Raw genomic sequence first — 22,419 nt, forward strand, 5'->3', positions numbered from 1 at the left:
CACTTTACCAGTACCCATTTGAAGATGTGGCCCTACGATTTTTGCTGTATCACAGGAATCATGAGATGGAACATTGGAAGCTCATAATCAATGGCAAAGAGTTATTTCTTATGTAAACTCTGCCCAGCCATAGCTACTCACTGGCAGGAGTTTTTATTATTTCAATGTACAAATATTCACATAGGATGTGTATATATACCATATTTCTTTTTGAATCCATAAGGTATCAGAACTAAGGCTGGATTATATACTAGTTACAAAGACATGGGTAGATGGAGAATGATGTTTCAATGTTAGAATAGTAGAGAGCAAATACCTCTTGAGAACACTTTCGTCTGCCAAATACTGCAGGATTCAAAGTTGACAAGGGAATAAGGGGTGTCATCACAGTGCAATCGGTATGGCACTTGCCTGGTTCCTGGGACTAAAGGGTGGCAATGGTCAGCAAGAATTTTGGCTATCTATACCTCGTAGTCTCTGATAGACGAATACGATGCATTCATTCAAAGCCATAGTAAATACTAAGCTTCCTGGGAGCAACTGTGATAGGGTAATTGTTTTCTTAGAGCCCAAGAGTAATTGAGTTGGGGCGAGTGGTTCCTAAGTATTAGAAATTGAAGTCCGGGCATGGGATTCTCTTCAGGATTTGGGCAAGAGGACCACATTTTCCATGTCTTCTAGTACGTAGCTGAGGAGCCTGCGTGAGTCGGAGTGACTGCGTGACCGTCTACCCCAACTTAAAGCTGCAAGGCACGTGCGGGATAGCTCGGCTGACGTAAGATGCGGAGGCGTGCTCTTCTGGAAAGCTGTCCAGATCACAGTATACTCCTGTGTCGATACTCCAAGTTCTTCCCCTCTCTTTTCCCTCTGATGATCCTCAATCTAAATATCAGTCGTTCGTCATGAGACTGGCCGCGTATGCTGGGGTAAATAATCCTCTCTTATTCCTACGAGCGACCCTTTGCTGATCCTCATCTAGGCCTCGGTGGTCCTAGCCACCGGTGTATTCTTGAAAGCGCTGCATCAGAGATCGAACTTCTACGCCGCTTGCGTGTATCTCTCACAAAGCAGTGCCAATCTTATGGTAAGTTGGATGGTACGATCGGGTCTATCCCTGGCTGTGGACTCGCGAGACCTGCCCACTTTCCCCGCGTCTTGAACTCACGACTAATCATGCGCTCGGCGCGGCCCTCTACAGATCCTCACGAATCTATGCCTTATTATTACTGCCTTTGTTTTATTCTGGCTCCAGCGACTCCTTTACGGTCCCTTGCGCCCCATCGAAACCGAACAACTATATGAACGGGCATGGTTTGCCATCACGGAGACATGTCTAGCAATGACCATCTTCCGGGGTGAGCTTGGAGGTTGGTTCTTGGTCATGTTTATCTCTCTGTTGGTTGGAAAGGTCTGGGGCTGGATTGGAGAAGGACGTGTCGAATATCTGGAGCAACAACCCCCCGCGAACCCGCGACTCTTCCACATCCGACTGGCATTCTCGATGGTATTGACGGTCCTCTTCAATGCCTCGATGCTAAGATACTGCGTTCACACCGTATACCACCAAGCTCGACCGGACATGATGGTAATGTTCGGTTTCGAATTTGCCATTTTGACCATTCTCTCGACTTCTACTGCCGCTCGTTATGGTATTGCGTTGACGGAGATCTACATAACTCGCCAGCAGGTGAAGGTGAAGATGGATGAACGCCGAGCGGAGATTCGGGAAGCTCGTTTGGAGGCCATACGTGCCAATGCACGAGCTGGAGAGACCTCTCCTCCCGCCAACCTACCTGACGAGAATGACATAAATGAGTTGGAGATAGACGTCCCAGGCTGGGAAGAGAAAGGCCGATGGGTCTTCTACCTCGATCTCTTGACAGACTTTGTTAAACTCGTTGTCTACCTGATCTTCTTCGCAATCCTCCTCACCTTCTACGGCTTGCCCATCCATATTCTGCGTGATGTCGTTGTTACCATCCGTTCTTTCGGTCGTCGAATCATGGACTTCCTTCGATACCGCAATGCGACTCGAGACATGCACCAGCGATACCCGGATGCAACACCAGAGGAAATCGGAAGAGAGGATGTTTGCATCATTTGCCGAGAGGACATGGTTCCCGCACAGCCAGCTGCAGCAGGAGAAAATGGACAGCCTGCAGCCAACACCCAGAGTGTGCCTGATCGCTTGCGCCCAAAGAAGCTGCCTTGTGGTCATATTCTTCATTTCGCATGTCTCCGGAGCTGGCTGGAACGGCAACAAAACTGCCCAACCTGTCGCCGACCAGTGGTTGGGCCGGGCGCGCAGGGTGTGGGTGGCAATGCTGGCAATGGTGCCATTGCCCAACAGAATGGTGCTGGTGGAATCCAAGCACCTGGACAACAGGGTGGCCAAGGAGACGGATTAGCGAGAGGCCGTGTCTACCAGTTCGGTCCCTTCAGGATTGGATTCGGCGCTGGACGCGGTGACGTTATGCAGAACCTGCAGAACCTGGAGAACCAGATGAACCACGGCAACGCACCCCAGCAGGTTGCTGGCAATGGCAACCAGCAAGGAGCCCGCCAGATGGGGCTTGGCTTTGGATTTGATCATGGGGCACAACCGGGCCTCCCGGGCGTCCCTCAGAACCATCCCATGGCAGGTTCTTCAAATTTGACTACCATAAATGCTCAATTACAACATATCGAGCAACAGATCGCTCAAGAGATCATTTCTTTGCGTGCTGCTACAGAGCAGCTCCGCCATGTGCGCGCTCTTCAAATGGAGCTGGATCGACTGCGCAATAACGAAAACAATATTCCTGCAGCTACCAGTACCACATCGCCGCTTCCAGGCACTTCCAATATCCAAGTTCGACAGCAGGTTTCTTCGAGCATGGGCACAGTGCCTTTGAATGCTGGGGATGCTCGTCTACCAGAGGGATTGACCCTCCCAGCTGGTTGGACTCTCACCCCTCTTCAGCCTATCAATCCCAATGTTTCAAGCCCGCTGAGAGGAAGTCCGACATCCCGATTGCCGACTTTCACACCGGGGGTTCCTACACCACACATTCCCGGTGCTTCACCATGGACTCACTCCCATTTCAATAGAACTACATTCCCAACGCCAACACCAACAGTCCCTGCGACAACCGGCGGTGATCAAAATGCCGATAGCGAAGCACCACCTGCTGCTGCCGCCCCCATCTCGGCTGAAAACATCAAGCCCGCCGGCGAATCAAAGCAGTCACTGCCTAGCTGGGGCTCGTCCAGTGGCTGGTCAGAGAACGTCCCAGCAGACTCACTGTCTCAAGAGTGGACCGATGTACAACGCGACCACATAACCGACGCAGCTTCCTCCACAGCGGCCACATGCGGCGGTGATACAGAGACCGAGACAGATGCCGCAGAGAAGACATCGACAGTTGAAAGAACACCCGAAACTGACACCGACTCTGCATCAAAAGGCAAGGCCCGAGCAGCCACAGTCGAGGAAGCAGACGAGGAAGCGTCTTGAAAATAGACGGAACTAAGAAATATGTTTATTGTTGACTACAACCAAACGAATGCCTCTGTGTACCTTTTCTAGGCTTGCTTTTTCTCGGTCTTTTACTTTGGTTTCTTTCCCCCTTGATCGCATCCCCCCTTTTGGATCAGCTTTGCATGGCGTTTTATCGAGCACAAAATCATACCCGGCTTTCAGTCTTTTCTTATATCGTGATGGGTTTCAGGCCGGCTCTTCCGGTTTGAATACTTGAATCATTTCCCAATCAGCCTATGTGTTAGACATGTTTCCATAATGAATTAGTAGATACTAGGTACTGCACAAATTGAAAATTAAATCTAGCCTCCTTCGATCGGTTGCCAAAGTGTAAGGTTGTTCGACACCCGTGGAAGTTGAAAATTTTTCATTAGACCAATTCCCTATCCCGAGGTCTCTGTTACGAGAACTCCAACCAGTCTCAGAACACTCGAACGTCGTATGTTGCACATGTGGTGGGAAACAATTGCTCGTAAAGTTTTCCAATGATCAACAATGTATTTTTTGGCATGACACAGGTCAATAGTTAATATGATACAAGTCCCAAGACAGGAGATTCTATTCACAGTCCCCAAAAAAACATCCATCCCCCAACGCCTAATAGAATACATGCAGATTAAAGTCACGGGCTGCCCCGTCTAGCAAGGCTAGCAAAAACCAGGGATGATAGTATACAGTGTGGCGCCTAGCGACCACAGACAAGAACAAGAGCACAACAATTCATGATCTATGAGGTTCCCACGAATCGCAAGACAAACTCATAGACTCCGAGCGTAATGATCGCCGAGGGGATCGAGCGCGCCATATGCGGCATCAAACCACCATACAAACCCGCCATTCCCTCTTCCTTAGCAATCAAGCTAAAGCACTGCAGCAAGCCAGTGTATTTCGGCACGCCGTTCTCAAGCGGTGCCTGGCGAAGTCTCGTGCGAATAACCTGTAAGAAAAAGATAAACACGTCAATTAAAATCCCAGGAACATCTGAGCAGATAGCGTAAGCTTAGCGTCTCAACATACCTCGTGCGGGTACGCAATCAGGGCCGCGGCAAACTTGGCCGAGCCCGCAGCTCCGGTGGTACTAATCCAGCTAGTGATTTCCTTCTGCGCGGCCGTGTCCTTTCCATCCGGTGAGCCGAGCGACTTGGCCATCATGGTCTTCAAGCGCTCGTACAGGACCAGATGCAATGCCGTCTCGACAGAGCCCAGGTAGCTAGCGCTCAGGCCCTTGTACAAGCCGCGAACGCCTTCGTGGCGAAGAACCTGCTGCACGCAGTCGAGACTGTTGCGGTAGCGACGGGCGCCGGTGGTGGTCTGGGCGCGATCGAGTTGCAATCGTGTCTTGACGAGCCAGATGGGGTTGGTAGCGGTAGCAGTAGCAATGCCAGCGGAGATGGCGGCCTGGGCGTGGATGAGAGTAGAGTCTTCGCCGAGGCCGAGAACCTGGGCGCCGATGCGCTTGCAGTTTCCGTAGACGTAGAATTTAATGGCGGTGGCTGGGACGACGCCGGCAAGACTTGGGCCTAGGCCGCGGAAGAAGGCGCGCCATCCTTCGGCTTTGTAGATGTTGCCGATGATGCGGAGGGTTTTGTGGTTTGTTTTGGGGGGGATGATGGCGCCGGGGGTTTGAGAGACGGGTTGGTAGAAGTCGGATTGGAGACGTGTTCGGAGAACGTCGAGGGGGGATGTGACGATTGCGGTTGCGAAGCCTCCGCTCCTGTTGGGGAAGTTTTTGTCAGGGGGTTGTGATGATGATTTTGCGGACAGATCTCGGAGACAAAACTTACGCGCCGGCTATGAGGTGTGTCCAGGGATCATGGGACTTTTTGGGGGCTGTTTGGGAGGTCCGGAGTTGGACGCTCTCCTCAGCAGGTTGACCGTGAATCTTGGGGCTTTGCTGCATCGTAACAGCACATTCTTAGCTGGATTGGAAAAAGTTGGAGATTGGCAAATTTCCGTAAAGGAAGCACCGGGTCCGCAAGTTTTCACGTGGTCACGTGAGATAACCAATGCCTAGTCGCTGATAGGCGCTGTCGCCACTGGAAAAGGACTAGACTCGGACAAATCGGACTTATCCAAGGACCCAGGGTTTGTCGCTCGATCTATTCGTGTTTTAAAAGCATATGTAGTATGAATGTTTTAACGGTTCGATCTACATGTTACACGGCGCACGCATATTTCGAAGACGTGATAAGAATAGCCCCTCGAACCTGTTACTCGACAAGCACTCTCCTCTCTTCCAGATGTCCTCTCATGGCATGGTTGTCGGTGCAAGCGTCATCCTCAAAATATATATGTGCAAGTGCATGAAGCATACCAACCTCGAATTGCCTTTCCTGCATCGCCACCAAGCATCAATAGATAATCATAGCATGATCCGACAAAACAAGTATCAATTTTTTTTTTTTTTCTTTTAAGGTGCAGATGCTAGAGCTCACATTCCCGCTTGTTCACTTTCTCGCCATGAGCTGTAGCCTTCTTTGTCCAAAAGCAGTGTTGGAAGGCTCTCGATTCGTTAAAAGATGGCGCAGGACGTTTGTTATTCAGGTATTTTGCGGGAAGTGATCAATTGAGATTTAATCAAGGACTTTGAGGTGTAGTAGGAGAGGAGAGGTTCAAAGGTTGATTGACGAGTGAACTGTAGAAAAGAGAAAAGATATCGGTTGGTAGAAAGACCCTCGGAAGATTAGAAGGAACAAAAGGAGATTATAAATTATCCAAGTATTAAAAAGTACATATTTGAATGATATAGAGCAGAAGTGAACTAGCTACTAGAAGTGTATACGCGACCCGTGGACTCAATCCACCTCTCACAAGCACGAGTTCAAGGTCATACCAGACATTCCTTTCCTCCCTAATATTTCATTCAACATGTTTTCCATCAACGCACGCAAAACGCTCAGTCTTGAAAAAGTCCGAAGACTCATTTCTCACAGTCCATGTACTTGCTGTATCGATGTATCTCAATGCCCTGGGTACCCTCGTCCGACACATGAGCGTTAAAGACCGGCTTGGAAATATTATGGTCCCCAGACGAGCTGGTTGTGTTCATAGTGATAGTTGTGGCCGTTTCGTTCGTGGTGTTCGAATTGAGATGAGCCTTGCTGGACGCACGTGAAGAACGGAGCTGACTCCAGAATCCGCGGGCACTGAATCTAAACAGTGGCCTGAGATTGGGGAGACAGGCGCCCACGATGGCAACGGCGCCCTCGAGACAGGTCCACATGGCGACGGGGGCTTGGTTGACTGCGGAAATGTAAGGGGCTGATTCTCGGAAAAAGCAAAGAGTGTGTGGATGCTTACATGTAATATCAGGGCCTTGCGTGGTTAGTTTGATCATGACCCACAGGCGAACGACGTCGAATATTAGAGTTCTTGAGGCTTTGTTAGAGACTCCACTTGGATTTAATATGGGGAAATGAAACTCACAAGCCACCAATGAGAAAAACGCCGGAGAGGAGAATCTTCTGGGTTTTCGGAATCGGCAAAGAAAGCACCAACTTGATGGGCATGACGAGAATAATCAGATCCGAGAAGATGTTAGGGATCTGCATGGCGTAGTTGAAGTTGGCTGTGTTGATGCATCTCCCGTCGATTGATCTATCCCAGAAGCTGTTGATTGGAATACAGTTCAGTGTCGCTGCAACCATGATGCTAACACACCAAAGCACAACAAACGATGCCATTATGTTGACCGCAATAGTCATGGGCTTGACCGTGAACAGTCGCTTGTATAGAGCCAGAATAGACAACTTGGTGAACGCGACGCATGTTGTGTACATAAATGGGTTTGCCCATCCAATCTGAGCCTTCAATCAGGTCTGTATTCTTGTACGCGGAGGAGTGGAGCCGTACCTTGAAGTAAACAATGAGGTTTTTTTCCGGGACCATGTCTATGTGAGATCCCATGCCGTTGAAGAGGACTAGGTATTTCCTCTATTAGCGCGACGACTCCACCACGGGTAATTCCAAATCACTCACGGATCGTGACTCCGATGGAGCATGCATATTTGAAAAACTACATAGAAACGGCCGATTAGTCTTGCGCTAATGTGCAACGGCCCCACAAAACGTCAAGTCCTGACTCCTCACCAGCGCAATAAGAATCAAGTAATCATCCAGAAACAATTTGCAACCGCTCAGTTTCCTGGCCCAAATTCGCAGGGCGACAGCAACGGTGGGGCATAAGAAGGCAAATACGAGTGAGATCTTGACTGATCGTCTTAATGCTTCGTTGGGGTGCTCAAAGTCACCGTACAGGCCCGATGATGTGGAATTGGAAGACATCGCAGGCGACCAAGTGGATTCACGAGGCTTGAAGGCGTGGCGGAAGGAACAGAGAGAAAGTTTGATGATTTGGAATCACGCATGAATCGTGGAAGTGGCCGTTATTATAGCAAGAGTGGATTTTTGGGCCAGAGGAATGGCAGATAGGGCTGTCTGTCTCCTTCATCCTGGTCCATCGAGATATGTCATATCGATCAAAGTCTTCTGCATGATCGGAACACATCGAAAAAGTGTCAGAGCGGACTTGCCACCAATCATGCAGAGGCATATGCATGGGGTTTGGGGCATATCTCGCCCAGAGGATGTTTTGACGTCAATAAAAGTCGTGAAAATTTGATAGTATGCGGTTTGATCTCAAGGGAGGTGGGTCAACATTGCCGATCTTCTGCTTGTCATGCCCCGGGAATCATGGCTCGAAATCCATGGCCGGGATTTAGCTGTCTCACAATGGGGGGATGTAAGAAGCTTTTCCTGATATGTCATCCCTTGGTGTTGGACATATCAGATTGCCTCGACGTATTCAGAAGTTAAGGTCTTTTTTCTTGCCACGTATTTTCCTTTTATCTTTTTGAAGATGATGTACTGCATTGAATCATGTTGCTTTGATTGCTTACATTTTGCCACAGAAAATAAGCAATGTTAAAAAGCAAAAGCAATTTTAATCCGTCTGATGTTTCAAGCGCATTCCCTCAAGAGAGGTTTGAGTCCTTTGACTAAGCCAAAAGTTTACCTTAAAAGTCAACTGGCAACAACGTTTCGATAGACCTCAGTAAGGGAGGCCAATTATTCGGAGGTGATTCATGAAAATTCGGATGCGGGGTATTTCCGAGTTTGTTTATATTGCAAATGTTCAAATGTTGATATATCACAACTGTGGATTGACATTCATAACAATTGCCACTTTGGGCGCCACGGCAGTGAAGAATGTTCCTAGTGGGGCCTGGAAAAGTGATGGGTATCAAAATCAGTTCACATGCAAACCAGATCTCGTATCTAGATTGTGTAACCCAGAGTATTTGGAGCATCTAGATTCTATCAATTAGGGCTCGGGTACAAGAGAAAAAAAATCACAGCCAATGTAATCTCATATTTGAGCTCCGTATCTTCACGCCAATCACGATATAGCAAAACACCAGACGCTCAAACAAGTCAGTTTCAATGCAAGTTGCTTCCAGAGTGCACGGAACTAGTATTGGAAGCTGACCTGCAAGTATAAGGAGTTTGAGTTCTTCAGTTTCCTTACTACGCATGTATTGACATGATATTATTCTGATTGATCAGCCAATACTTAAATCCGTGCATTGTGGAAGGCTTAAGCCATTCCCCGACCTTTGTCTTTTTGTTTATGGACTGTCTTGCATGCACATCTGCACATCTGCACATATTATTGTGATCAACATCCTGTACCTACTACCAGATATTCTTCAGCAAGTCTTCCAATGGGCAGAATAATTGGACTTTTAACGAATTGATCTGAAATTGATATACTAAAATCGCGCGTTGCAGTACAACCTTAAATCACATCAATATGACTCCACAAAAGCCTGATATTCAATGTTGAGGAATTCCAGATGTCTTGAACTTCTGAGGCTGAATTGTTCCAAGGTCGGTTCACTTGATTTGGCTCGATGTTGTCGCATTCTGTACTCTGTATAATATTTGTAGTCGTAAGACTACCTATACCTGGATTGAGAGTCTGTATCATCTCAGCTTGGAATCTGTATTCGCACGCCATCTCATCGGATACAAACCCGACCGGCCTCTTCGTATTGATAGACGTATATCTACCGGAATGGGTCTTTGGCTGGAAAGCAAGACTCGAATTTCTCTGGAATCATAGCTGATTGCGCAAGGCGCATGGTCGTTCTCAATGCCCAGCGTAGAAAGACCGGAGAAAGACCGGAGGAGAGAAGGGCATCTCAGGACAGCGTCGCGGCAACATATAACTATCGAGAGTAGAGTACCGAGTAGAGTACCGCCAGAAGAAAGGTCGCTGAGACGGGACCCGCTGATGTAACATAGCCCCCGCCGTGATTGGTTGAAAATGCTGAAAAGCTTGGCGCTTACTGAATCTTTTCGAACCCACACAGGTTTGCATTGTCTGTCCCTTCTCCAAACCACGCAAACACCCCGGCTCGAGTCAAGCTTCATAGTTCATCTGTCGCGAGTACACGATTAGCCCATTGCAACTTTCCACAACTTACTCACCCCCTACCTGGGGTGAAGACCTGGTAAGAAACCCCTCTCATGCCGACTTGTGACATCCTGGGTTCCTTTGTGAACGTGTGTGCTGAGTATTGCTCATATCAAGCTGTTTTTTGTCTGTCCACGGTCCCACCATCACTCCCAAGCTTGCTTTTTGACAATTGCGCACGTACCCGGAAACGACAAAGGCCCCCCTTACGATTTCCTAAAAGTCTGTAACCTTCGGACGTGCGTCTCACAACTTTCAAATTCTGCCGACATTTAGCAGGCTTTGAGAACGTGATTGGCACGTTGACAGCTTTGTATCACGCTTTGCGCCAACGACAACCATGTCTTCAAACTCGAATCAACACGCTCCGGTCATTGACCACACCTCTCAGGCAGCTTCGAATGCCCATTTGGATCCAAACAATGGCTATCCGGCAAGTGATAACCAGCTTGCTGGCTTAGTGGAGGCTGCGACCGCGGCGGCGGACCAAGACCAGGACCTCTCACACTGGGCTGCTGCTGCTGCCACTGCAGTCAGCCACCAACACTTGGATGGCTATGGCACTGAGATGCATCTTGCTGAGGATGGGTTCGGCGATGCAAACTTCGGTGCTGCCATGGGAAGTGGAAGACACTTGAGAGTCCCCAACGACCATTCCCAGAGCCCCGGGCTCTCTCGTACCGTGTCGAAGAAAAGAAAGCGGAATGATGATAATCTCGATCCTGCGTTAGCTGCGGCTGGAATTTCCGAGAATCAGCAGCATGCGCAAACATCCCATCAAGCATCACTTGGATTCCCCGGTGATAATATGGACATTCGGTCTGCGCCGCCACAATCTTTGAATGAAGCTCGTGCAGTAGGTGTGCACTCGGCCGCCGCGCTCTTCCGTCAGCCGTCGACTAATAAGAAGTACACTCGTCCTCCAATGTCGAAGTTGTTTGCTTCGCTTGAGTTGTCCCCGGAAAATTTCCTGCATCTGCAAGCTGCGGCAAAGGGATACATGCTCAATGATGAGCACCCAGAGCGGCGGGATTGTGTAGGGCAGCGAGGCAAAGGGGATACTGAAATGGTCAAGTTACGTCTGTGGAATTGCGTCAGACACTTTCTCGAAGCTGAGGGCAATGGAGATCGGTTCTTTGGAGAGAATGTCGTAAATGAAGGCATGGGTCCACGAACCTACATATGGCCTCGTGACCAGCAGAAAATTATCTCTCTGGTGATACCATTGTTGCGAAGAATGGTAACAAACGAAAGGCAAAGACAATACGCAATTGAAACACGAAAAGTGGGGGGCTCAGATGACCGCCGCCGGCGTCAAACTAATGAGGGTTTGCAAGAACTGAATGAAGAAGTGAATGGTGCCACCTATTCGCCAGATCAGTCAGCTCAAGTGCGCGAGAACAATCGCACTAGTGACCTAGAACGTAACATTCAGTCCGCTCCTCCTCCAACTCACTCTAACAACTCCCTCGCCCTCAATCCTTCTGACAACTCTCTCAACCCTTCCAACTTCATCAATATCGGCCTTCCTCAACTCCTTGAGGATAACTTTCTTTTTGATTACGACGAATTCGTTAAATCTTACGATACGATGAATGCGTTTGGCGAATTGTCGAGGCTTTTCGGTCTGTCTGGGCTTCAGGAGTCCGAATTCCGTGGAATCGTCGCCGCCGTGGATAACCATCACATGGCTATCCATGGAGGCCCTGGCCAGGTTTGCCCACCTGCCTGTGAGGCCGCCAATGTGCAGCGAATCGTCGAAGCGCCGTCAACAGCCGCTTTTAACTGGAATTATGGCGGCACCCAAGCCGGCCCCGCGCGCACCAAGTTGTAAGTTCATAACATTATTGACACGCGGCTAGATACAAGTAACTAATCACTTCAACAGCGCAACCTTCATCACCGAAAGTGTTTCGCAAGTCAGGAACGATATTGTGGAACACCGTGAATCGACGGACCTCCACCGCAACATCACCCAGCAGTCCGGGAGAGGGCTAAACATAGTCCCGGCGACGGACCCCTCGAACCAGCTGATCGTCCGCCTGAACGTCATTCGGGAGGGGAGACGCGTTCTTCCTCCCTTTGACGTTCAGGCGGACATGCTGTCCAGCGTGAACTCGGTAAAGGGCGTCATCGCCAACCGGTATATGCTACAGATTCTGGACCTGAGTTTTGGTCAGTTCAACGCTGATCACGACGTTGCGGACTCAGCGCTCGAGCGAGCGACTGCGGCCTGGACTTTGAAAGCCTTGTTGCCAGACGGTCTTGTCGAGATTGACAATAACGAGGACTGGCTAATTGCCATCGACTCCATCCAGGAGACTGACTGGATGGACAACAAGCTTAAAGTCCTGGTGGATATTGGTCCTTACATCGAACGGTAGATGAAAGCACCTGGCCTTGCTCTTGGGAATTGGATTTATCCTATGTCCCTCTCTCGACTCCTCGCATTTTATCTTATGCATTTATCATTTCTATCGATATCCAAGGTTACCAAGCTGCCATTATCATCACAGCCTTCTTTACTGGCATAGGCCTTGTCCTATGTCCCTATCTCCACTTGTCTCTTTACTCTTTACTCTTTTCTCTTTTCTCTTTTCTCTTTTCTCTTTTCTCTTTTCTCTTTTCTCTTTTCTCTTTTCTCTTTTCTCTTTTCTCTTTTCTCTTTTCTCTTTTCTCTTTTCTCTTTTCTCTTTTCTCTTTTCTCTTTTCTCTTTTCTCTTTTCTCTTTTCTCTTTTCTCTTTTCTCTTTTCTCTTTTCTCTTTCATCTTTTATCTTTTATCTTTCATCTCAGTTGATTTGTCTGTTTTATCGATATCCAGGGTTCGCAGGTTTGACTTCGTGACCGTTCTGAGCGGGTTTATCTTTTATTTGTTACCTCATACCCATTTGCGTTGTTGTTCCTGCTTTCATTCCCATCCATGGGATCAAAAATAGAAAAACCAAAAAAATTCTATCTTAACGCTCTGTTTATCTTGTAAAATGAATCTATACTACACCATAGCTAGCTTCTTAGGCGGCTCCTAGACTACCAAAGTTTACATAAAGTCATGAATTCAAGTTACACCACATATATTATCCAAACATAGAGTATAATACTAGCTAGGGTTCGAATCCGGGTGCACCCTCAAGTGCTCAATGATTCGCTGCACATTCGCGGCCTCACGGGAAGGTGGACAAACTTGGCCAGGGCCTCCATGGATAGCCATGTGATGGTTGTCCACGGCGGCGACAATGCCACGGAATTCGGACTCCTGAAGCCCAGACAGACCGAAAAGCCTCGACAATTCGCCAAACGCATTCATCGTATCGTAAGATTTAACGAACTCGTCGTAATCAAAAAGAAAGTTATCTCGTGAAAATCTTAGCATGTCCCAGCCGTTCTAGGATATCGTCGATCAAAGTAGCGGGTAGTCATCCTTCTTGGTCAATGCATTGAGTTTACGGTAATCCACACAAAATCGTAGACCTTCACTGGGCTTGGCGGCCATCAGAATTGGTCATGTAAGGGGGGCTGTGCTATGCGCGATGAACCCTTTCGCAAGGTTCTCCACAATATATTCCTGTGCAGTCTTCAGTTCCTCGTGAAACATCTTGTACACATGTGCAGTGGACAAGAGGCGGGTCTGAATTTCCCATGTGTGAGCTCAATCTGAAAGTCATCCTTTCCTTGCCGTGGCCCTTAGGTAATGTCTCCGAGCCCTTTTTCGAGAACACATCCTAGAAGTCCAGATACTCCGGTGGAAGTTGGGCGAGAAGCTCCTGCTTCTCACATACCTTTGGCTTCTTCGCAGTTTTTTTCGATCATCGCATCGATTTCTGCAAGACAAGTCCAAAATATATCGTCCTGTTCATCCGCCATCAATCGGCGGAGACCTGTAGCTCCGATCATTGCACAAGTCGCCCACTCATCAGTCCTACGTCTTCATTCCGCATCAGCAGTAAACAGGAGTATAAAACCACCACTCTGATAGTTCCCAATCTGGAAGCCATGCCTGATCATCCAGGCCGCAGTCAACTGTACTCCCTCGAGCGCTGTGACGGGGACTCATTGAGTAACATAAAGCTGATCAAAACTCAGATCCAGGATCTGCAGGCTGTACCGGTTGGCGATGAGGTCCTTGACCGAGTTAACAGTGGACACCATATCCGCCCGAATGTCAACGGGAGGAAGAACGCGTCTACCCTCCCGAATAACATTCAGGCGAACGATCACTTGGTTTGATGCATCAGTCGCCGAGACAATTTGAAGACAGAGTTGAGTACTCCCCCTGGCTGCTGGGTGATGTTTCGCTGACCGAGCCCCAGGCCAGGACCAAGCGCATGCGCAAGACTCAGTTCAATAGAAGAAGCCCCCTGCGTCTCTCGATACGGTCTGGTCATTGAGAAGTAGACTTGCGAGAACCGACACAGTCTCTAGCCCTGACCGTCACCCTCAAAGCAGCAGAGATGTCGATTCTCTATGCTCAACTTCGCAAGCTTCGAGAAGATAGTGGGGATCTCACTCGACACACAGCATGACAAGACTTGTGTTGACCAATACCGCTCTAGCCGAGCTCGATCCTTCTTTGGCCGGGAGATAAACCGGAGATATTATCCGGATTTATCGTCTTCCTCTGAGTTTCGCTTGTGGCGCTTCAGAAGAAGGTGCCAGGGAATCTATCAGCGTGGCTCTCTCCTGCGGTTGACTGAACACCAAGCGGCCTGACTCAGCGTCCCGTCTTTCCAGGGAGCTGAGTGATGTGAAAGGCTAAGGACCCTCTTGTGGGGCTTCAGGATTGAGTATACGCCGATGCAGACTCCTCAGCTTTAAGTTTGCCTGTCGCTTGGTGGAAGATCGCTTGATGGAAGAGTGCATCCTGTAGGATTCATGAAGAGGTCAGCGTCAACCCTATAGGTAGACTTCGGGGCTTGGAAATCTCGAACTGAGCTCACTTGGTTGCAGCAAAGGTGAAGCTGCTTTAAGAGCAGGCGTCTGCTCTTGAGAAGTATGTCAGGGCTAATAATAAATGTGCATCTTGGTGGGAAAGGTGTGTTGATGATGAGGACTTGCTTCTTGAACCACTTTCACTTCAATATGGCATGGTTGTGGAAGGTCACTTCTAAAGCAGATATAAATAACATTTGAAAGGAAGACCCTTGGATATTTTGAGCCAAGTCTGACATCATCGATCAGTGAATACCTGACAGCCATGGAAGGCGATGGAGTTGTGGAAGATTCCATGCTGGATGTATAGAGAGTTTATTGTGAAGGGTGGGTACTAGTATGATAATAATACATACAGGTTTGAAGTATACAGTGAATGTTACGAGTAGTAAATTTTATATCATTGAATTTATGTCGTATAAGGAACTTTCCGGTATGCTATTTTGTGTGTGCTAGTACTTGAAAGACGTTTACGATCTACAGGGTGAGTTTTACATGCTAGCAAAAATTACGTGCTGAAAAAAGTACTAAATAGGGCTACGAGAGCCACGTGCCGCGGCAGCCCACGAACCAGTACTACGTACAAAAGCTACGGCCGTACGTGCGCCACTATCAAGTGTTAGAGAGGAGTCGGGTGACCCCCTCTAGATACCAATATCCAGTGCTTGCTTCCTCCATTTTGCCTTCCTCTTCTCTCCATTCCCCGGAGAGGGATTGTCCACAGTGCCAATACATTTACTTCTCTCTCACTTAACTTTTCCTTCCCTCTTTCCTCTTCATCGCCAATACTACGACTTTACTCACGTATATATCCTATCTTTTCATCGATCACACGAGCCACGCATGTTTTTTGACTGGCAGGTGAAAAATGAGGATATGAAAGACCACAAAGACGATGGGTTGCATCGGGATTCGGAAGCACAATACGTGATGCTCCGTTCTTTCATGAAAAAACAAATATCTCCGGCGGTGTTGTACCTGCAAGCGAATTCATTTGGACTTACGGCTAATACACTCCAGACCGCAGATGGTATCCTGATCTACTCGGGTTGAGCGGCAACGATACCTGGCACTCATATTTTCCATCGGCTCGGTCAATGATGTGTCGGAATCGGATAACCAGTGGCCGGAGCATGTTCGGTGGCTCGCCGACTGCAGGAACAGGCCATGTCAGTCGATAGCAAATGATATACGAATTCTTTACGAGGAATGAGGCAGCCAATTCGACAAACTCGTGGCGGAACTCACAAGTGTGAAGCGAATCTCCCAATGACCGAGGACGAGGCTAGCTTTAACACCACTGGAATAGTGTTGCTTAAAACACTATCTCATCTACTTGGTGTGAGGCGCCTTGAATGGGTACACAATCAAGCTCAAATTGGTTGCCCGGTTGTGAATGTATTCGACGCTTACACTGATGGGGTGTTGCGCTCTAGACAAGGAGGCAATGTATTTGCCATTTTCAAGGTCAAAAAACGAACACATGCGAATGATCTAGCAGCAATTATGGATTCAGGAAACCTGCCTGTTCGCGGAGTGGCATATGAAGGACTCGGCGGCTAAGAAGGTGGCCTGCTTTAACGGTCACTACCAAGCTTGCCGAGACCAGTGGCCTGCGAGGCCGCGTCCTTCGAGACTCCATTGAGACCGGGTCGCTTGCCTATGCACTGCGCACGTTCGTGACTGAGTACTCCACCGCTTGGAAGTTAGCCAAAATCCGTTTGACTGCGAACCCTTCCGCTGCATTGCTAGCTCATGAAATCCTGTGCACGCAGAACATTCCGAACGTACGCTTCACGCCGGTCCTGCAGAGCGTCCTTATCGAGCCGAGCACGTTCTTCCCGACTGAACACGAAACGCCTTGGATTTACTTGGGCCTCGGTTTCAACGAGGAGTCGGTGAAAGACGATGAGGTCGACGGCGACGAGATCGTTGGCGGCGATGAGTGGACGAATCCGTGGAATGATCATATGGATTGCAATTGTTACCACAGCTATGGATTGTTATGAGCGCATTTCTAACATGTGTTTTTATTTTATGTGTTCCTTGCTTTTTGTTCTTTCACTCTCGTCGAGGACGACGGAGTCTTTGCTGCGGGGACTGTTGCGTGACCTTCCACTAGGGCAAGGCACGTGATGTAGGAGACGGGGTTAGATCCCCGCCCGTAGCCAGGAATAGATAGGAATGCATCCCCCTATTCCGAGTGATCACAACAACCGGGAGTTTACTAATAGGTTAATTTTCATCAAGAACAGTATGATCACTACACTACACTTCTAAATAGACTACTACATATAAAATACAATCCATCATCTGCCTTTTCACGAACTCGGGGTCATGCGTGCTTGAATGGTAAACCCCGCTAGGTGAATAGCCTTTAACCAGTCACAGTATACCGAGAAAAATATCGCTCCGCAGCCAGTCGCTTGTCTTGGTCCAGGATATAGACGGTACTGATTGTCGTTCAGGGCATCTTCAAATATTTCCGACTCTTAGCTCCTTCGTGGCCGAGTTTGGAGCTCTCCGATAGCTGTCATATGTACCATGCCTTGCAATGCCTTAAATTTGAAGGCCGACTATTTTTTTTCTGAGCGATACTGAAGGGTCTGCATGTAGACTGTTCCCCACTAACCCCGGGTGTCTCCTGTTAACTTGTGCCTGATGCACCCCTGGATGCGATTAGGTATATCAGCGCCTGTCGCCATGAGCTTATGTGCAGTTGACCCCGTTGGGACGTCGTACGTAGTAAACTGGAAATTGATGCAATATGTTGATAGTCTCGATTTTTCTAAGGTATATCTCACATGCAGTGATTGAATTCGGTACCACCAGTCATGGTCTGTCGGTCATTTGTTTGACCCCTGAGTCCTGACCGACCACCTATTGATGCCATTATAATAACTTATGCGGTACCATCTGCCCCTCTTCACAAGATTACCAATGCCCTCGATGGCGCATGGCATGGAAATCCCAAAGCCAGGTATAGAAAATGAAACTGCTGTTAAGCAAATAACTACGAAATAATCAAACAATCGCCTAGCGTAGCGACTGCATTAGCCGGAGAAATGACGTCTCAGTCCCGTGAAGTCGAGCCTTTGCTGCGGCATCCGGCATTTCATCGATGCTCTGCTGTAATTCATCGTATGCGTCCATGGGATCGCCCTAGTAGGCCAAAACTTCTGAAGCAGAAACTCCTGAAGCCAGGAGGGTAGAAATTTGTCCTTCAGCTGATTTAAATGCTGAAAGGCCGGTCATTTACGCCTGCTCGACCAATCTTTCCAGCCATTGAATGGCATGCCGGCAATGCCATGTGAGCGTCATCGGTAAGCGAACTCTTCACTCACCATTTTTCTTTTTTGATGCACAGACATCATTTTGTTTTGGGAGAATTTGGTGTATTCTGATGTTTCAGAGCTTTAGGTTGCACCGGCTGGAATTCCGGAGCAGAGGAGCAAAGGGGAACAGCAATAGTTAGTAAACATTGCTGGTGGTTTCCAACTGCCCTGATCGATTAGAAACCGAAGATCCCAATACATATGCCCGGGCACAAGGCCATAACCTTTGATCCGGTTCCCAACCTTGCAAGTTCGTCTTCCTCTCACTGGGGGCTTTGGGGGATCACAGACGTCGTCAACTCATCGTAGGCAAATGGAGATTCCCTCGATAGCTGTGGTACCATTCAAAAGACACCAGAAAGGCATCTCTAGGTTTGTTGTTTTGGCCTATAAGCTCCCAATTGCCACATTGATGCCACACTATACGGCCCCTTTGTATTTCGGGCCCCTGCATTATGGTCATGCGATGAAGTTAACACTTCGCGGACACCGTCAAGCTCATCATGGAGAGACATAACCCAAATGGACTCATCAGGATAGTTCCAGATTCTCTTCATGGGTCCACTTGATTTACTGGGGTCTTTGCCAGTTTGATCATGCTTTCTCTCTCCCCAGCCCTGATGGCGCTTCAACGATTCTTTTGCGTTTCCTGGCTCCTGTTCATGCATTGCTTGTTCTCTTTTTCTAGGCTGGGAAGAGTTTCATGAATGATGTTCGTAGCTTTCAAAAATTTTGGCTTCTTTGTACATTGTATTGTGTACGAGGCCAGATCCTGATAGACCCTTTGGTCCAGCTCACGAGCATGGGCCTTTTTCAAGATCATTCATGCCTCCTCTGGGGGGATTCTCTTCTGAGATAGTGTGTTGTTTCTCATCCTTGGTATGAGGTGTTGTGACTCATCTTTTGGATGGTGTATGGTTTTCCATCTTTGGTATGTTGACGAGTTCATTTCGGAGCTGACGTTGCGTGACTCTGCAACACCCATGGTCATGTCGGTTGAAAGTTCCAGTTTGGTCTTCTTCTTGTTGCGATTTGATCTTCATCCAACCAAGACAGGTTTCCCAGCTTGCAGTCTTGTAATCTGCTCATCCCAGAGCCTATTCTCATCATCATCATCATCCTCCAGATACGGCATCTTGACTTCAATGAAGATTGAAGGAGTAGGTTGTGAGTTTGATCATGTCGCGACTGGTTGTCGAGAGATTTGTACAGGTAATCAAAAAGGTGGAAAGATGGAAAGGTGGAAAGGTGGAAAGGTGGAAAGGTGGAAAGGTGGAAAGGTGGAAAGGTGGAAAGGTGGAAAGGTGGAAAGGTGGAAAGGTGGAAAGGTGGAAAGGTGGAAAGGTGGAAAGGTGGAAAGGTGGAAAGGTGGAAAGGTGGAAAGGTGGAAAGGTGGAAAGGTGGAAAGGTGGAAAGGTGGAAAGGTGGAAAGGTGGAGAAGTTGAGGTGAAGGCGAATCCGAACTGATCAATCCTTGTTAACTTGAATGTCATGACTTCCACTGTTATAGTCACTTTTTCCCCTCTGTCCTTACCTCTTGTACCCATCTCTTCCATCACATAGGCTTTGTCCCCTATTACTTGCAGTGAAGACAACATAAGAATGCCTCTCCGCACCCCCCTCCCCCTCCTCTGAGGGCTGCGTGAATATTTCCAGCATCCCTTCCTCTGTTGGCTCTCAGTCGATCTTCTTTCTGGCAAGACTGCTCTGTGTAATCTGTCGATGTGGATTTTGAAATGATAGCCGCAATGGTGGGTCCCCGCGGGCATAGATAGGGTATGTTGCCGTGGATCCTGACAAAATCGACGCCCCACGGGCCACCTGCCTTAAGCTGATAAGTTAAGGAGATGGGGAAATTTGCAGCGTGAATGAAGCTCAAAGTCAGCCCGCATATTGAAGAACTGTTAGGAAGGAGACTATTCTATTTCCAGCAAGAAAATACATACAGAGCACGAGAGCGATTGCCCAATAAAGTCAGTGGGCTTCAATATTGCCAAGATCGACGCCCCACCTGTTTGATAAGTTGAGCACTAGTCTCTCTCCAAGTCCCACTCTGAGGGAGGCACTATTTTTCGAGAGCCCCGCTTAGTACACTGTACAACCAATAGATCTACTGCTAAGAACTACTAGCTTCAAATGTCAAAACTCAGGGTTGAAATGAAGACTCTTCCCGGTTGCAAGGTATCCAGTCCTCACTACCTGCTAGTAGTAAGGGTAGGCAAGGTAGCCCTGCTCAGAGGTATATTGGACCCTGGTCAAATTTACAACAGCTTTCAAGATTAAACAACATTGAATCCATACATAAATCATCTCGAGGTTCATAAATTCCAAGCAGGCCGATGCGCTATCACAGTACATGTACTGCCACGGAACCATATTTCTTCCTCATCGTCTAATTTACCGTTAATTCACAAGGTTCCATCTATTTTATTTATGCTCCTTTCTCATACGAGCTCCAAATCTCCATAACAAAGCCAGAGCTGGAATACCCAGCCCAATGCTTATAAATCCCATCACACTATTACCCCAGCCATATCCAATAGCCGTGTAAAGATTTGCTCCAAACAGGGGAAACAAAGCACCAAATAACGATTGCACGAACGATACTGCAGCCATTGCAGATGCCGAATTAGACCCATGGATATCTATCACGTACATGTGCACATTGATCAGACCCATCATAAACCCGGCGTAGTAGATAGCACCACCGATATCAGGCATGGTCCAGTGTAACCTGGCTTCTGCAGACCACCCATACCAAAACAAGCCAATCGGAGCGAGTACAGCTCCTAATAGCATGGTGGGTAGGCGGAAATCCGGAGACCCTTTCCCGCCATTGCGGGCCGAGAGCGCCTTGTATATGCGGTCATTGGCGTAAGAACATATTTGCGCCCCTACTATAGCCCCGACTCCGAGGACGATGTAGTGTAGGCTTCCTATGGAGGTACTTTGGCCGTATCGCTTTCTCCAGAGGGTTGGGAATGTTGTGTCGACGATGTATGAAACGCCACTTAGGAATCCCATATATAAAGCCAAGGCTTGGACCAGTGCCTGAGTGCATAATAGATATAAGGGCCGAGTGATAGATCCTTTCAAAACCTCATAAACAGATGGTCTGTCCTGGGGTATATCGACTTTCTGCCCGCGTGCTTCGTAAAGATGTTTTAGTCTCCGCCCAAGAACAATTGGCTTGTGAGTCTCATGGAGAACGAAGAAGGCGGCAACCTGGATCACCGCATCCCAGATTGAGATCGCCCAGAAGATCCATCGCCATGTCGTATGCTGCGTCACAAACCCTCCGACAATGGGTCCTATGACGGGTGACAGAACAGGCAATACGCTGTAGAGCGCTGCAGCCGATCCCATATTTCCTGGATGATAGCAATCACCCAGCACACCGGCTCCAACACTTGCCGTTGTGGAGCTGCCTAGGCCGGCTAGAAAGCGGAATGCTAGCAGCTGGGGTGTTGAAGTTGCGAATCCACACACGGTATTGAAGAGCAGGAACCATAGATTGCTGAGCTGTGCGACCCATACGCGCCCGTATACTTCGGACAATGGAGCTAGGCAAAGTGGGCCGATAGCGTAGCCCAGAACGAAGATCGATAATGTGAATTGAAGCTCTGGTGTGGAGCTAATATTGAGATCGTGAGCGATGGCGGGCAGTGCGGGTGCTGTCATCGTAGAAGCTAATGGTGATATGCTTGCGAGGAATGACACCATGAAGACCACGGAGGTTTTCTTTGTGGGAGGCCAATTCTGAGGGTTTGCTGGGTCTTGATCACCATCCCAGGTGGCATGGCGTACTAATTGAAGGTCATCGTTGTCGTCTGACTTTGTTCTTTCTGAACTCTTTCTCATGCATTCCGCTGTGCTTGATGTGGCTTTCTCAGGATCATCGCGCGCCATTATCGGCAAATTTTTCCAGTGGAAAATATGGACAAGAGAGAAGAAATCAAAATACTTTGGGAGACGGAACACATGCCATTGTCTGACTGTCGTGTAAAACTTCGCAGAAATAAGTCACCGGTCCCTGAGTCCTAATTGACCCGCTATGTTGACTATCTTTTTAGCCCCATATTTCAGTTGAAATTGGGTTTTTGTGGAGAATGGAGATCGATGAATCCATGATAGTGGATCGCGATCATCGACTTTGGA

The 22,419-nt window shown here is 48.3% G+C and overlaps 8 protein-coding genes across 8 annotated transcripts; 4 read left to right on the top strand and 4 right to left on the bottom strand.

The window, feature by feature from the left end:
* Positions 1 to 902: 902 nt before the first annotated feature.
* On the top strand, positions 903 to 3,496 carry hrdA (E3 ubiquitin-protein ligase HRD1; the record flags this gene model as incomplete). Its single annotated transcript, XM_057162559.1, has 3 exons — positions 903 to 926; positions 980 to 1,084; positions 1,199 to 3,496. 3 exons carry the CDS (start codon positions 903 to 905, stop codon positions 3,494 to 3,496), a joined length of 2,427 nt encoding a protein of 808 aa, XP_057023674.1.
* A 751-nt stretch (positions 3,497 to 4,247) lies between these two features.
* N7466_003163 (putative mitochondrial carrier protein (Rim2)) lies at positions 4,248 to 5,420 on the bottom strand (the record flags this gene model as incomplete). Its single annotated transcript, XM_057162560.1, has 3 exons — positions 4,248 to 4,457; positions 4,538 to 5,234; positions 5,305 to 5,420. 3 exons carry the CDS (start codon positions 5,418 to 5,420, stop codon positions 4,248 to 4,250), a joined length of 1,023 nt encoding a protein of 340 aa, XP_057023675.1.
* A 1,020-nt stretch (positions 5,421 to 6,440) lies between these two features.
* Positions 6,441 to 7,831, bottom strand: N7466_003164 (putative integral membrane protein Pth11-like; the record flags this gene model as incomplete). Its single annotated transcript, XM_057162561.1, has 6 exons — positions 6,441 to 6,763; positions 6,821 to 6,891; positions 6,947 to 7,320; positions 7,373 to 7,440; positions 7,499 to 7,535; positions 7,610 to 7,831. Coding segments are annotated over 6 exons (1,095 nt in total), but the record flags the coding sequence as incomplete, so codon positions are not given.
* A 2,507-nt stretch (positions 7,832 to 10,338) lies between these two features.
* On the top strand, positions 10,339 to 12,382 carry N7466_003165 (uncharacterized protein; the record flags this gene model as incomplete). Its single annotated transcript, XM_057162562.1, has 2 exons — positions 10,339 to 11,828; positions 11,887 to 12,382. The coding sequence occupies 2 exons, from the start codon at positions 10,339 to 10,341 to the stop codon at positions 12,380 to 12,382; spliced, it is 1,986 nt and encodes a 661-aa protein (XP_057023677.1).
* Positions 12,383 to 13,097: 715 nt separating this feature from the next.
* On the bottom strand, positions 13,098 to 13,304 carry N7466_003166 (uncharacterized protein; the record flags this gene model as incomplete). Its single annotated transcript, XM_057162563.1, has 1 exon — positions 13,098 to 13,304. One exon carries the CDS (start codon positions 13,302 to 13,304, stop codon positions 13,098 to 13,100), a length of 207 nt encoding a protein of 68 aa, XP_057023678.1.
* Positions 13,305 to 13,990: 686 nt separating this feature from the next.
* N7466_003167 (uncharacterized protein) lies at positions 13,991 to 14,224 on the top strand (the record flags this gene model as incomplete). The annotated part of the gene is made up of 1 exon (XM_057162564.1): positions 13,991 to 14,224. The coding sequence occupies one exon, from the start codon at positions 13,991 to 13,993 to the stop codon at positions 14,222 to 14,224; it is 234 nt and encodes a 77-aa protein (XP_057023679.1).
* Positions 14,225 to 16,195: 1,971 nt separating this feature from the next.
* On the top strand, positions 16,196 to 16,935 carry N7466_003168 (uncharacterized protein; the record flags this gene model as incomplete). The annotated part of the gene is made up of 2 exons (XM_057162565.1): positions 16,196 to 16,453; positions 16,522 to 16,935. 2 exons carry the CDS (start codon positions 16,196 to 16,198, stop codon positions 16,933 to 16,935), a joined length of 672 nt encoding a protein of 223 aa, XP_057023680.1.
* Positions 16,936 to 20,688: 3,753 nt separating this feature from the next.
* On the bottom strand, positions 20,689 to 22,170 carry N7466_003169 (MFS transporter; the record flags this gene model as incomplete). Its single annotated transcript, XM_057162566.1, has 1 exon — positions 20,689 to 22,170. One exon carries the CDS (start codon positions 22,168 to 22,170, stop codon positions 20,689 to 20,691), a length of 1,482 nt encoding a protein of 493 aa, XP_057023681.1.
* Between the last annotated feature and the right edge of the window lie 249 nt (positions 22,171 to 22,419).

The sequence above is a fragment of the Penicillium verhagenii genome (genome assembly GCF_028828195.1).
Source record: "Penicillium verhagenii strain IBT 33310 chromosome Unknown utg000004l_segment0_segment0, whole genome shotgun sequence".
Lineage (NCBI taxonomy): Eukaryota > Fungi > Ascomycota > Eurotiomycetes > Eurotiales > Aspergillaceae > Penicillium > Penicillium verhagenii.